Here is a 16,153-nt window from a genome sequence, read left to right as displayed (position 1 = left end):
CTGGCGTGCTTCGATTCATGGGGTCGCAAAGAGTCGGACACGACTGAGCAACTGAACTAAACTGAACTGAAAGATGACCAACAAAGTTGTGTTAGTTTCAGATGTACAGCAAAGTGATTCTGTTATACATATACATGTATCTATTCTTTTTAAAATTCTTTACCCAATTAGGTTGTTACAAAATGTTGAGCGGAGTTCCCTGTGCTATATAGTAGGTCCTTTGTCGGTCATCCATTTTAAATATAGCAGTGTGTACCTGTCAATCCCAAACTCCCTAACTATCCCTCCCCCAACCCTTCCCCCTGGTAACCATAAGTTCAGCACTGCAACTGTTTTGAGGGACTTAAGGGATCCCTATCTTTCAGTCATCTAAGAGTGAGCAGATAAATGATGAGACTTGCCTAAAATTTCATCCAACTTTAGGGAGAAAACTAGCCCTACAGAGCAGCTTTGCAGGGAAAGTTATAATTAAAAAAAAAAAAAAAGGTAATTTATGACTGTACCTGACATGTCTACTTTTAAGCTACTAGTTGCATACTCACAAGATGATATAGGAAATAGGGCTAAGAGCAATACCGTATTACTATGAATTCAAATTCCTAATACAGAGAAAGACTTAGAGCATGAGGAGAAAAAAAAGAGGAAGACATCTCCTCCCTACTAGGAATTTCTCCCTCTATCTTTAGGCACAGGTTCAGGCTGAATCCAAAGAAAGCATCTCTAACTCTGCTCTAGTTCCTATAGGATGCAAAACCAGAGCTAAAAGGAATAAACTTCCAAAACCCCTAAATAAAGCCATACACAGAGTTTTAATGTATGCAGTCTCCTTAATAAGTTAAATATCCTATAATACATAGCAACACTACAGGACAAAGAGTAGGCGAATGTGCCTAACACCGGAGGCTCTAACAAGAGTGCAAGGGTGGAGATGAAGACAGTGCCAACCACGGGCAGGATTTGGGATTCAGATGTGTGGTGTGTGTGTGTCAAGGAAATGCGAGCTGTTTGAATTATGGGGCTATAATTCCATCAAGGGATCCTGAGGACTGCATAAGCCACTTGAGCCTCCAGAAATTACTACCCCGTATTTCAGTCACCTGCGGTTTGTTCTATGAGTAATTTATGGGCTGCCTTGGCACAGTCTGTCTTGTCAAATCTTAAACTTTGGATATTTCTTTGCACTTTGATTTGTCTTTTACCTGAGAATCTGTCCATTCCTGTAACTAACCTTTATTGATCATTTACTATGTGCACCATACCATGCGGAGAGCTGCCCTGTGCCTCTTCCCTGGGGACCTCCAGTTGCTGCAGGCTTTAAACCCTTAAAGTTATCCAACACCAGAAATCAGACATCCCATGGCTGAGACCCCTGCCTGGGGAGTCAACAGCAATGAAAAAGTAACACAAGTGTTTAAGGAAGATACAACCACAAGCTTTTGGGGGCGGGGTTCCCTGAGAACTCCATCCTTGGGGCTCTCTCTAAGCAGTTTCTCAGGCCCTGCTTACAGGGAAAAGCTCCTTTTAGGGAAAAGGGGGTTTATTTCCCTGATGCTAAGACATAGGTACAAACACCCAATCAGCCCCCACCATCTGGCTCCAAGCAGCTGGCACGATGCCTCTGAGCAACACAGATACGCTTGTTCCATTTTAGCCTGTCTATAATACCTCTGCCTCCTTTATCTCTTCAGCGGTATTAAGGTAGCGGTAGACAGTAGTGTAAAAGCTGAACTCTCAGACTCACTGCGTTTAAACTGCAGCTCTGCTGATCATCTGACAGAGATTGGAGTAAGTTACTTGACTTCTCTCTCATTTTCCTCATCTGTAAACCAATGATGCTGATGGCAAGGTGTGGTGATGAGGGTGATTATGAGGAATGATAAAACCTCACAGGGCTATGGTGAGGATTAAATGATAAACAGAAGGAGGTTGCTAAGAACACAGTGCTTGGCACAGAGTAATATGGTGTGTATGTTCTCAGTCATGTCTGACTCTTTGCAGGCCCATGGACTGTAGCCTGCCAGGCTCCTCCGTCCATGGAATTTTCCAGGCAAGAATACTGGAGTGGGTTGCCGTTTCCTTCTCCAGGGGATCTTCCCGACCCAGGGATCGAACCCAGGTCTCTTGTGTCTCCTGCATTACAGGTGGACTGTTCACCACTAGTGCGCCACCTGGGAAGTCCAATTAATAAGGTACTAATAATTAATTAGCTATCAGTAATATTAAAATACATATAACACAATAATTGTGCATAATGCTTCATTATTGTATCACTATAGTTAATATTATTAATTAGCTATTACTAGTTGATTTGGTCAATTAACTCCTCCTTTCAGCACTGTAAGAATCAGCAGAGCAGGAGGTGTTGCCAGAGGAGTGGCTTTCAGCCTCAGGGAAGGATAAAAGGAAGTTTGAGCCAGAAGCTATCTTAAAGATCAACCTGTAGGAAGCCTCATTTTGTAAATGAAGACACTAAGTGATGTGGTCTCAGTGTTACTGACTCTAACAGTACCTTAAAGATATACATTATGCAAATACAAGATGCCAATAATTTTTTATTATCTCTCCAGCCCATTTGCTTCAGCAATCCCTTCAGGGAGGTGGCTTCACTTCTACCCCTTCACAAGCTCCAGTCCAGTAGAGACTGGTTCCTCAAATTCAGGGCGGCTAAAACCAAGCACTGCTCTTGCCCCATATCAGTCCCCGCTTCCTCCCCTTTCTCTGCACTGGCAGCAGCAGGCCACAGTCTCCAGCATTACCTTGCCGCCTTCACCATCTCCCCCCACCCCACCGCCACCCCCTCCCAGGCTCACCACTGCCGGGAGTCTCGGGTTCTCCTTGTGCACGGTGGCTGCTCTCCCTTCTCCCCATGTCCCATCCCTGTCCTCATGTCCCACCTCTGACTTCACTCCAAGCCATGAGATCAGGTCTGGCTGCTCTCTGACCAGTGCTGCATGCAGGCTGTCATCAGTGAATCTCGTCTAAATACTCATTCCTTACATTAGTCCACAGCTCAGAAACTTTCCTCACCTGCAAAGGGATGACTTTCCAAACAGTTAGCCCCCGGGTCCTTTCTCCCCACTTACCCTCCTTCCCATTTTTGTGCCACTATCGAATCAAGACTATTGACATGCCGGAGTAGTCTTTAGAATTTCTGCTATTTTCCTTGAAATGCACCAGCTAAGGCTGGAGGAGGCTTGTGAGAATGGAAGAGCAGCACCAGGCTGCCCCACAATAAACCCTTGGCACAGTAGGGTTGGGAAGAGGCCTGGGGCTGCTCCCTCCCACACTCAGCCCTTTTCTCAAGTCCCCTCCCTTCCAAGGCTGCCTGGGATGCTGTTTTAATCAGGGTTTTCCATTCTGTGTGGAGCACAAGTGACCCAGTGAGCTCTCCCCAGACCAAACAGCCCAGGGAGGGGAACTCCAATGCTGCCCATCCCTCACCTGGAGATGACCCCCAAGTCTTCACCATAAGAACACCGTCAGGGAAATAGACCAGGTACCACTAGGCACACGGGGCAGCAACGCAGACGTTACCATGATGAAGGAGGTGGGTTCTCTTTCCTCTTTGTTTTCCGAAGTTCCCTTTCATCCAAAGGACAAGCTGCTTTAACCTTGCCTGTGCCTATGCGTGCTCAGTCACTCAGTCGTGTCCAACACATTGCGACCCCGTGGACTGTAGCCCGCCAGGCTCCTCTGTCCATGGAATTTCCCAGGCAAGAACACTGGAGCCGGTTGCCATGCTCTCCTCCCGGGTATCTTCCTGACTCAGGGATTGATCAAACATGCATGGATCGATCGAACACGCATCTCCTGCATTTCCTGCAGCGGCGGCGAATTCTTTACCACTAAAAGGAAATTCTGTGGCCAGTGAGCACCAACCCAGCTGGGCAGTGTTTAAAAGGCGCTGACAGTGGCACCATCTGCAAACCACACAGGCAGCCCCTGAGAGAACACGGAGACCGACTGTGCCATCTCCCCCGTGAAGGAAAAAGACGAAAATGTGAAAAACGGCATCATGGAATACTCGGTACAACTGGTTGCAAAATATTTCTCTTAACACTTCTGGGAGCAAAGTGTTTTGGAAAGGCAAATCACCCCCTTCATTCTAAAAGCAAGGAGCACAAATCTTCCCTGAAGGGACAGACACCAAGCCTGAGTCCAGGACCCCCACACAGGTTCTAGAAGGGTTTGAACCCACTTAAGTTGAAAGAGTTGTAGATTTGCCCCAGAGCATTTCCAGTTGAGGTCTATGTTACTAATAACACAGACAATAAATAATAAAGGCTGAATAGTCAGGCTTTACAGGTTACCAGAGAAAGGTGATCTAAATGATAAAAAGCAAATTATTATCTCTGAATGTGGAAAGGGGGGGTTCTTTCATTATTTACCTAATAGATAGTCCCATGGTTTGAAGAGTTTGGGATTTTGTGGGGTTTGGGTTTTTTCCTGTTTTGTTTTGTTTAGGGGTGGGGGGTGATTTTAGCCATGCTGCGTGACTTTGGGGATCTCAGTTCCCTGACCAGTGTTGAACTGGGGCCACAGCAATGAAAGCCCCAAATCCTAAACACTTGACCACCAGGGAACTCCCAAGTTTGAGATATTGAATGCTACCTTGTTGTAATTTGCTCTAACAGGTAAAAAGCTAACATTTGAATAATAGTTGCTCAAATTCGTAGAACAGATTTTAAACATTCTGAATGCCTCCACCCATTCTGAAATGCCCACAGGCCCACCTCTCCTTCGCAGTTCCTTGCCAGGCATGTGTGTGAAACACTTAGTAAGATTTGTGTTTCCAAAACCTTACTGTGAATCTCTGACCCCAGTATTTGACTTGAGCATCTCTTAGCCACATTACCCTAATCTACCACTTCAAGCCTCTTTTCTTATCTATAAAATAGGAATCAGAATTACTTCCCTGAATAGCTGGGAAAACTAACTGAGGCATGTTTACTTATCCAGAGGGGACTTGGTCTACCCACCAGGCTCAGCAGCCACAGTGACGGTCTTCACACGTGTTCCCCTCTGCATCTCCTTCTCTCCTCTCTGCCAGTGGGCATCAGTCCTGACAGAGCTCTGACGGGCACACTGGGCATGAAACAGGGGCAAGGGAGGAAGGACCGCATAATCCAGAGACCTGTTTTTCTACTTAAAAAACATTCATTTAAAATTCTATCAGAAAGTCATACGCCTAAAAAATTCATTACCTCCCTTCTCATTATACATGAGCCTTAAAATTAAATATTCTCCCAATCATCTAAGAGACCACCACTTAACAGTATATTAGATGCAAAAAATATCTCAGATTTTCCCCATGGGTGTAAAGTTTAAACATTCAAATTTGCAAAAGAGAAGCAAACTGGAATAAAGACATTCACAGCCAGCTATTTCATATCCATTAGTTATCATATACACATCAAATACATACAGCAATGAGACCAAATATACAGAATCTCCACATTTATATACAGTAATCAACATAGTGCACAATTCAAATCTATCTTACAATCAAGTGTACAAGTTTAAATATGGCTTTATAAACTACTAACAATAACTGTGCTAAAGGAACTCATAGGTCCAGAAGTAAACACTGGAATGCCGCCTCCATATCGAGGCCCTCGTTCAGCAAGATGCTATCCACTGTGTTTGCAAAACAGAGGGTGCGAGTCATTGTTTCCGGGCAGTGTCCACCCATCAGCCCCCAAGCAGCTGAAATGTAGGTTCAATTATACCAACATTGGCCCCTCCTATCTCAGGTATCTGAAAATAAATCTGTACATCTTCCACACATTTGGAGACACGGGGTAATAAACAAATAGAAGAAAAACAAATAATCAGTGAGGTGATGATTACCAGGAATTATCAAAACGTGCTTTTCAGATTCAGAAATTCTCAGGCATGAGAGTCAGCATTTGCATTATTGAGGTTTTTCCCTCCCTCCTTTCTTTGCTTGTTTTGCTTAAATCAGCGTACTGAGAAAATTTTCAGGAATTTAAGAGATGTACTATATCAAGTGGTCCCCAAAACAGAATTGAAAAGAGTTCTTATAAAGGTAACATCTAATTATTCACTCTTTTCTTCTAGCCAAAAATGGCTCTTAAGAATGAATGAATGAATAACCTTGATCTAAAATCATGCTTCCATGCCTATTTTACATCTACTTGCCCACCAACAATATAGACACACTCTCTAACCAACTGCTGCCTTCTACGTGCTACCTTTAAGTCCTTCTTGCCCCATACTCTAAACTCTATCGAGTAGACTATTCCCTGTAAATTTCTATGTTTGCTATGTTTTTAATAACAAATCATTGGAGCAGTGTGTGTGAGTTTAAATAAATACCTTGCGGGGCATGCTTAGAAAGTCTTACTGATGAGGTCAATGAGCGCAGAGGTTTGGAGACCACTGCCTACATAGAGATGAGGTGGGTGTCTCCAAACATTTAAGGGTCTTCTATCAAACAAATATACAAATATACTCTGTACATTTTTTATATTAGAAAATGGAAATTCTATGTCACAAACACTTTTGAGAGACAAGAAGGAAGTTCCAGAATCAAAGGAGTGAACACACCAGGGCCACTCCTCCAGTTCCCAGGCTCAGACTCAGGTAGGACGAGAACAAGCCAGAAACTAGGATAAAGATCAAGGTTACTCCAGGGCTTGCTGCACGGGCCACTGGAATAACCACAACAGTCCTTCCCTACAGATTGCATTTATCTTTCATTTAAACCCGTAGTCCTTTGGATTGCTTTAGTAAGATGCCACCACTCAGAACACTCTCAACGTGCCTGACACTTCTCTAACACAGCCACACCGCACAATTGCTTGAAGTCCAGTATCTGTTCATCTTTCCTTTTCTCCTCCCACTCAGTGAAATTCAAACACCACCAGAGGAAGGACTTGGATCCTCATCTTTTCAACCACCACCATGGGGGGAACGTCACCCTCATCAAGGGTGGAGTTGTCAGACACTCAGCAGGATACAGATAACTAGGAAAAACACGTTTCTGATAAACATGATCCCACGAGACTGCTTACTTTAGGTGAAGTCATTTTGACAGGAGTCACACAAACATGTTGCTCCTACTGAAGCAGAGATTCCCTCCAAAATTTGAACATTATCTCTAGTCTTATTGCTAAAAAAAAAATTCAGATATAATTTGTTAAAGATAAAAATACAATCATTTGGACATGGTTGATGTTTTAATAAGCCAAACATGATCTCTTATTGGGGGATAGAAACAAGTATGAGAGAAGACTTCCAATTCTGAACAACTATTAAAGGGAACAGTCTATAGATTGTAGTATTTTTTAAGGGAGGGAGGTAGTAAGTACCCAAAGCATTACTCCTTTCTAGCCTCGAATTATATCACATTCCCTCTGCTATCTGTTTAGCCACTGCTGATTAACTTGACAATTTAGGAGCTAACTCCTACTGTTTTCAAACCCATGGGGTAACTTTTTTTTAATACTAAAGAAGGTCTAAATTATACTAATAAATCAAAGTTACTCTATTCTAGAGCTAAAAGTAAAAAATAAAAAAGGGAGGGGAAAGATGCTTGCCAATGGGGGATGGGAGGTGAATTAGTCACTTTTAGTAATACTACTTTTCATAAAATGAAATAGCATCATAAATATATATCACTCTATAGCTAGTGAATTGTTTCAAAATATTTAAAGCTGTAATTAGGGACAAGAGCAGCTGAAAAATATTTAAGAAGAACATTATAACAGTAATCAAGTTAATTGCTGAAATTATTTGTGTATGGAACACCTAAGTACTGTACCAATGTTTGGTTCTAGATAACTTGTTTCCCCATGGAAATGGTCAAGAGTATTGGTGCTGGCTGGACCATATTCATAAGCTGTTTTATTATTGCAATGGTCCCCTTTATTTGTCTACAAATTTGATAATTAGGGGCAATAATCCACCTGACATTTGAGCATCCAAATGGTCTAGCCAGCAGCAGAAGTTTCAGAGAGCTTTGGTCTGGGGACAAAGTCCCTGTTTGGCCAGAGCCAGAATTGTTAAGGAGGTCATACTGTCAGCCCCCAAACAGTGAGTTGCTTCCTTTTACAGAGAATGTTTTCAGTATTCTCTGTAACCTTTAAGGGGCAAGGCCAATGTGTTGCTGGTTCCAGTTACCTTAAAGATTAAGTGCCTTAATTACCTTTAAGATATTCTTTAAAGTCAGGGACTAAAAACCTAAAAAAATGAAAAAAATCCCACATCCATTTGCATTTACTCCTGGCACTAGCAAGCGTTCTGCCATCCAGAGGAGCCTCCTGCTCACACACCAAGGGGTCCTTTTGAACTTTGCAAATTGCATCCAGACCATCAAAAGTAAATGAATAAAAGTCAAGCATGCCACAGTCACAGGCAATCGATCCTGGACCTGTTAGAAATGGGTTGCCAGAGTTCCGCATTTAGACTCAAGAAATATTTGTCATTGAATGTACTTTCATCAGTCCTTGTTCTTCTTAAATAGCACTGCATAGACAGGAGAACAAAGGATCCTGGGTAATAGCCAAGAGCAATGAAAATAGTCTCACCCGTTAACAAAAAAAAAAAAGAGGAAGAGGAGGAGATGAAAGAGGGAGAGGATGGGGGAGATGAAGAAGGAGAAGGGAAAGAAAACGAAGAGGAGGAAAAGCCTGAGTTGTTTCCTATCAACAAAAGGCACCATCCTTTTATTGAAAATACACTCAACAATTGTTCAATTAATTAATTAATGCAGAAAAACCTGATTGTGCAGAACTTATTCCTATAAGGAAAAATCCAGCTTCTTCTCTAGTACCTTAAGCCACAGACCAGTCAGCTTATCCATGCAGAAGTGGTGCGTTTCAGGGCTGAAGTGAAGCCCCTGTCCCTGAACTGATTTTGCAAAATCAACATTTTGGGTGGTCAGAAGGTAGATGACAATGATGATGACAACAAAATCCTTTCACTTTCAAAATGCCAAACTTGTCAGAAGAAGGATATTTTCTCAATCAGTGTGAAGCACCTCTTCTTCCTTCCCTGTCACAGAGCACTCTCCATGTGGATAACGATACAGATTACTTGTGCTTGCACCTCCCATTCTAATTTATCTCCTGTCTGGCTGGGATAAAATCAAGCAAGAATGAACACTGAATTTTAAAGGCTGTGAATTTTAAAGGCTGTTTTTCAAACAAGGTTTCTTCAGCTGTGGTCCATGAACCCTCTAAGGAATCCACAGGTAGTTTCAAGACATTTCTACATCTCCTGAACTTACATGCAAAATTTCATATATCTCCATATTTTTCTGGGACTAGGGCATAGGACTTGCATTAGATTATCAATGGAGACACAAAAATTAAAAAACCACTGTGTGTGTGCTCAGTCGTATCCAACTCTGTGCAAACTCATGGACTCTAGCCCACCAGGTTCCTCTGTCCATGTGACTTTCCCAGCAACAATACTGGAGTAGGCTGCCATTTCCTCCTCCAGGGGATTTTCCCAAGCCAGGGATTGACTCCACATCTCCTGGGTCTCCTGCATTGTAGGAAGACTCTTTACTGCTGAGCCACCAAGGAAGCCCAATATCTTTCTAGAGTATGACCCTCTTCCTGGGAATCCCTTCTCCTATGCAACCTTCAGGGAAGGAAGTGATGGGAGCTGTGTTTCTAGAGGAAGTGGGAGTTACAATAAGCTGAGACCTCGTCCTGCAGAATTGACAAGGTTGGGCCATGTGAGGTGTGTGAGCCAAAGGAGAGGAAGGGCAGGCATTTCAGGAGAGGAGCTGCCATGAATGGAGGCACAGAGCAGAGCACGTGAGGCATGTCTAGGCAACAGCAAATGGACCAGCCTGGATCCACTGGATGGCTTACATGGAGGAGCCCTGGCAAACAAGATGAATAAAAATTGTGGACACCAGGCCCAAAGGAATACCTCATCCTAGAGCAATACAGTGCCTTATGGGGGTTTTGAGAAATATTAATCTAAGATGATGGGTAGAATGGATCAGGGAAGTGGCGATGCATGTAAAAGAGATTATCACAGAAGCTTAGGCAAAAGAGAATACCTAAAACCAGGACGCCACATCTGTTCACCACTCTATATCCAGTGTGGATTCCAGGGCCAGGCTTAGGGTAAGGGGCTATCAACTCATCAGTGAGTAACTAAATACCTAGTGAGAGATCACATGGGCACGGATTCCTTAAAAGATCTAATCCAAGAACAAGGGTCTTGGTAACTTAAATGTCCATCTTGGTGACATTCACAGAGCACAAGCAGCACTTTGTACAGAGTAGATACCGAACAAAGATCCCTTGAACTGACCAGGGTAAAGAGATACAGGGGACAAAACTGAAAGATTTCGAGCACTCTCTGAGAGGCTGGGATGAGCTGGTTCTACAAACATGGAGTGAGTGCTCAGGGAGGTGGTTTTAAAAATAATCCAAGTCAAGGTGATGTAATGGCAACAACTCTGTAAGGCAAGGTGAAAGACCTCAGTTCTGGGCCTGCCCTTCAAATAAATATGGCTTTCCAGAGCAAATCCACCACCCAGCTATCCATGTCTATGAGTCTATACTTTCTCTCGAGTAATCTGGGCAAGACTCCCACAGCTACAATCCTTAACACCTCCTTTCCTTGAACCCTAGTTGTTTCACAAACACATATCCTCATACCTCAGTACACACAAGTAGGGCTCATGTTCTAGTTCAAAGTCTGGTTCTAATTCTAGTTCAAGTCCATTTGTTCTAAGTCTGTGATCAGTCAGTTGGGCAGCCCATCACTTTGGTAGCATTAATATTCACAAATCATGATGTTATAAAAAAATGGGAACCTCTGGCAAGACAGTTTACCTCTGCATAAATTTAAATCATCCTTGTTATCTACTCTGACATATGCAAGGCAAAGTATAATTCGGCTGCTCCTTCATCCAGACAAGTGGAGATGAGGGTGGGGTGGGGCAAAGGGAAGTAGAGAAAAAGACAGAATTTAATTTTTACAATGAAAGGTTAAAAAGAACAGGTAGCCCCCAGGTCTTCTGGCCATCCAAAAGCATCTCTTAGCATTAAAGATCACACTTCCTTAAGTTATCTTCCAATAAAAAAGAAATACAGAACTTGAACAAGAGAGTTAGATGACCAAAACATCCCCTAATTTCTTGTTATTTTTCTTATAAGTAGCACCTGTTCATCAAATAGGAGAACAGTTCAATCTGGGCAGCCTAAGAATGAAACATATAAAATTAAAGCCCACCTAATCAAGACTGCGTAAGTCACCCACATCACTGTGGGTTTTGTCTTAGTCATTATTTTTCCATAACCCACTTTGGGAAAGTAAAGCCTGGGTATATTCTGGGGTTCCTAATCAAGTTATACCTACAAAATGCTGAGTACCCAAACATGAGGGGTCGGGCAGTACTCAGGACTCAGCCCCCGTGGGAGGCACCTGGAGAGAATGAATGAAGGTTTCACATATTTAATATTGGTTCTCCATGGATGTGCCCTCCAAGTAATACACAATAAAAAATATGTGACCCCACATACTCATAACTTAAACCTTCTTGTCATGAAGATACAGTATACTTTGTGCTATACAGGAAGAATAAATTATAGACAAAATTTCAAACACAACTCTTTTCCGCTGAAGATGGGGAAAGGGCAACTCAGTCTTAGCAGAGCTAGGTCCAGAGTCTGTCGACTCCATTCACATTTTCAGGCCAGGACTTTCCCTGTCACACAGAACTACCACCAGTTGGTCTTGGAATGCATTTGCGAAAGAGATAAGAGGTGGGTAATCCTGGAAATGATACTGGAAACAAGATAGGCTTATCCATTCATATATCTTCCAACACATTCTCGTTAGGCAGCAAACAGTCCCCTCAAAGATGAAGGGTTTGATAAGATACTAACAACTGAGTTTTATGTGGAATAAAAATCTTTAGCTTAGAGTGTTTCAGCACTTCTTCCCAGTTATACATTGCTTAAACGGTAAATCACCTCAAAAACTCTCTCCCATTACATCTTTGTGAATCCACAGCATTCTAGGACTGTTTTGCCAAAACTATATTCAGTCTTTTTCAAATAAAGTATATGAACTTCTCAGAAGTTGCTGTCTTTTAAGAAGTTCCTTTTTAACCCCATTAGGAATAGCCCTTCCCCAGGCAGTTGTGGTCAGAAGCCCAGATCCACAGCCATCGCCCTAGGATCTTCACCCCATATTTCACTGGAAAATGTTCTAAGTCAACCAAAACCATGTCTTCAGAGATAGAGTGCCTTAGTCAACACTGGAGAGGGAAAGAGAGGACAGGAAGGGGAGGGGACATCCTTAAGAAACATTAAGATTCTCCTCAGCATTGCCTTCCCCTCACTGGACAAGGGCCGAGAAGACCAGAAAAGTTGCATTAATAAAAACTGCATAGAGTCTACACGGCACAAAGTGCTTTGCTACCATTTACAACGATCTTCTTCCTGCTTCATCTTTTCAGTACATCTTGCAAAGTTTGTTTTCAAAAAAGACATTACAAGTTGGCGAGCTTCTGCTTAAAAAAAAATCAATCAAATCCTTTCCCCTTCACTTCTATTAAATAGATCTTATTCCTGAGCTTTATACCCTCCAGGTAATCCAAACATAGGCAACTTAACACTCCGGAATCAACAAAGGACAGCTTTCCAGTGTGAGTTCAGACAACAAAAGAGACTTCTCTGCAAATATACAGTAGAGTTGAAGACTGTTTGTAGCTGTTGATGATCTGTAAAAATATTTCCAAGGTTCTTTCAACGAAAGGTTTCAACTCAAGCAAGATCACAAAGAGGATGATGAGCGCGTCCTAACTGTGCCTTGGTGTGTATTCCATCAGCTCGGCTTGGGCGAGTGACCGTGGCTGCTGTTGCCTGAATGTGGAATTCCTCCGCCCGCCGATCTTCACACGCACGAAGCACATTAAAGAATAAAATGTGTTTATGTCACACCTCTTCCTAGAGGTTGAAAGCGCCAAATGTTACCACATGAATCCTCACAACACCCCTGTGAGGTAGGTAGGTGGAGACTATTGTCCCCCACTTCACCGGTGGGGGAAATGAGGCACACAAGAATTAAGGGACTTGCCCAGAATCACACAGCTAGTCACTGGCAGGGCTTAGGATAAAACCAGTACTGGCTAGCACCTAGCACAGTGCTCTGCACATAGTAGGTGTTCACTGAATATCTATGGGTTTTATTTGACTTATATTTCAACATACAATATACACACAGAAAATACAAGTGGCCACCAAAGAACATTTATCTCCTGCATTCCTTCTGATGACATCACTCATGACTTTGAATCCTACTGGATGAAGGATGTTCAAGGATCCATCTCACACCTAAACCCTCAGGTTGCAGGGGATCAACGTATAAGCTGTCTGTGGACAACCCGCACTTGCACTGCTCTACCACACAATGTTAGTTTTCTAATGAAAACAAAAATGGATTTCAGGAACCATGCTGACTTTTTTATTTTTTTGCCTCTTTGTTTTAAATGGAGCCATTGGAATGGTTCTGTGTCTTGTTTGTACAAAAAAGAAATAAGGCTGCTCTACTCCAGTTAGCTTGTGAGAACTGTGCCAAGCACGAAGATCTCCTCCCAGCTCAATGGGATTTCTGCCTGGGAAACTGGACTGACCCCAGGGAGTGGCAGCTCCAACAGAGGAGGGTCAGCGAGGCTGCCCATCACTTGCACTGTTCATGGTCTGTGTAGTCATCCATGTCCACATCAGAGTCAAAGAGCGAGTGTCCAGTGAAATCTGTGTCTGGGGTTCTGGAAAAACTGTTCTCTGCTCCCTCGTCTTCAAAGGTCTCTGTCCTTGAGTAAAAGCTGAAATCCAGCAGGGGTGTGTGTGTTTTGCTCCCGTCACTGCTCTCCTCTGACTCATAGATGGTGTTGTCATCATCATGGTGCCACTCAGGCCAGAATTTTCTCCTTATCCTCTCACAGTACATAGCGAGATTGATCAGCTCACCTGCAGGGTGGTAAGGAAAGCAAGGGTTAGTTCTCAGAAGCAACCATCTACCAGCCACTTGGCTTTCTGGGCAACTCAGAAGAACTGTGTAGGGTAGGCATGAACAATGCTTTTCCACAGAGGCACTGTTCAAATGTTTAGATTTTATACACAGAAGAAAGGTGAGTGGGAAAAAATAAATTCAGTGAGTGGGCTGGATGAAATTCAGGGGTGAGTCCTAGGATGGTGAGGAGTGAGCAGGGTAGCTGATTCAAAATGGCAGCTAAACTACCCATCGTTTGGCTTTGTGAAACATTTTATTATTTTATGTTTGCATGTCAAGAAAACTAGTGCTTCAGCTGGTTCATCTCTAAATTAATTTATAGTCCATGAAAACACACCAACTGTTAGTTGGACTAAGTCAGCCAGAAGTGATCATTCATTCCACAAATATTTGTAGTGTTGTTACAGGCTGCTGTGCCAAGTAGTTGAAAAAAAAAAAATAGGTTAGGAAGGAAATTTTGCCCTGAATCATCCATAAAATAGATAACTCAGAACTGTCTTTATGGATGAACATGCCTGCAAGCACATTTAGTAAAACAGAGATTGTTTAATTTTTTAAGTAAAATTCAACACTACACCCATGATTGGGTTCTTGCTTGGTCACCAGGTTACTTCTTTCTACTGTGAATCAAAGGAACACTTTCATTAACTTGCTAAATTTATCCAGGCATTCGTCTGAAACATGACACAGTATTTGGCTTTCATTTCCTAATTTCAAATGCAAACTGCAAAAAGAGAGTGAGTTTTTGCTTTTGAGCCACCAGATGGCAACACTGCTCAATAAGCATATAATTTGTCACTAACTCTTACAGGATTTTATTGCCCTAATAGTCTTTGGATGTTTATTTTTTTTAATTATATAAACACTCACTTACTGTGTAGGTAATCCATGTTTTATTTCAGAAAATTAGAAAATACAGGTAAGCAAAAAATAAAAGAATTACCAATAATCCCATTTGTCATAACATTTTCATTTATGCTGTTCTTGAAATTTAAGTTTATTTATATATACATGTGGGCTTCCCTTGTGGCTTAGCTTGTAAAGAATTTGCCTTCAGTGCAGGAGACCTGGGTTGGGAAGATACCCTGGAGAAGGGAAAAGCTACCCAACTCCAGTATTCTGGCCTGGAGAATTCCATGGACTCTATAGTCCATGGGGTCACAAAGAGTCAGACATGAGTGACTGACTTTCACTTTTCACATATATATATTTACATATATTTACATTTACAATGTAGCATTTACTACATATTGTTTCCTATGCTACTTTTTAAAAAATTTTTATTTATTTATTTTTGGCTGTGCTGGGTCTTCCCTACTGCCCGTGAGCTTTTCCTAGTTTCCCATGCTACTTTTTTCACTTAACAACATATGATGAAAACCTTTTAATTTTACTCTATGACCACCTTGATAATTGTATTCTACTTCATTATATAGATGTACCACAGTTTCATTTTACTTCAGCTCCCTATTATAGCCATTTAGGCTGTATCTATATTAATAGCTTTATCGGTTACAGTAACTACTCTATCTCATTTTCTATCAAAGAAGATAATATATATTCATTTTGGAAAATCCTAAGTCTGTATATAGAAATGGTATAAATATATATAATACACACACACACACACACACATATAAAGAAGAAAACAAAAGCATCAATAATCACACCAATGCAAGGTAATGACAATTAACATTTTGGTGTGTTTCTTTCAGTATTTTTTCAATTTATGTATTGTCATTATTATCATTAGTTGTCACTTCCTGTAACATTGTAAACATTTTCCCACTAAAGTTTTTCAAAACTTTGATTACTGTTCTGCTTAAATAAACCCATCCCCTACAAAACATAAGGCGAATCCCCCTGCCTCATGGATCCTGTAAACTACTGGATTTGTACATGGTTCACCATGTTCAGTTTTCTCAGATCAAAATAGCTCGACTCACGCTTCTGAGTCCATTCTGATTGCCCCCAACTTGAAGATCTATGAGCTCAGGAGCCAGAAGCCGAGAAGCCCACATCACTGCTCCTTTTGGGAAGACACACGCAAATTTTTCACCTATTTTCTCCCTCAGGGAAGCAGTTGTGAAGATGCTTTATCTGGTATTGCTGGCGACCAAAAATTAGATAAAGATGAGGA

General features: G+C 42.0%; 1 protein-coding gene across 4 annotated transcripts in view; it reads right to left on the bottom strand.

Moving 5' to 3' along the window:
- Positions 1 to 5,382: 5,382 nt before the first annotated feature.
- FAXC (failed axon connections homolog) overlaps positions 5,383 to 16,153 on the bottom strand; it is a 78,016-nt gene continuing 67,245 nt past the window's right edge. For 3 of the 4 annotated variants that reach the window (XM_027551357.1, XM_027551358.1, XM_027551356.1), the window contains one exon: positions 13,681 to 13,970. In XM_027551357.1, coding sequence (XP_027407158.1) covers positions 13,681 to 13,970 — 290 coding nt within the window. Of the gene's footprint in view, positions 13,971 to 16,153 lie in introns of all 4 variants that reach the window. The other variant, XM_027551355.1, reaches the window with a different exon arrangement.

The sequence above is a fragment of the Bos indicus x Bos taurus genome, chromosome 9 (genome assembly GCF_003369695.1).
Source record: "Bos indicus x Bos taurus breed Angus x Brahman F1 hybrid chromosome 9, Bos_hybrid_MaternalHap_v2.0, whole genome shotgun sequence".
In the NCBI taxonomy this organism is placed as follows: domain Eukaryota; kingdom Metazoa; phylum Chordata; class Mammalia; order Artiodactyla; family Bovidae; genus Bos; species Bos indicus x Bos taurus.
This window is presented reverse-complemented; position numbering and strand designations above follow the sequence as displayed.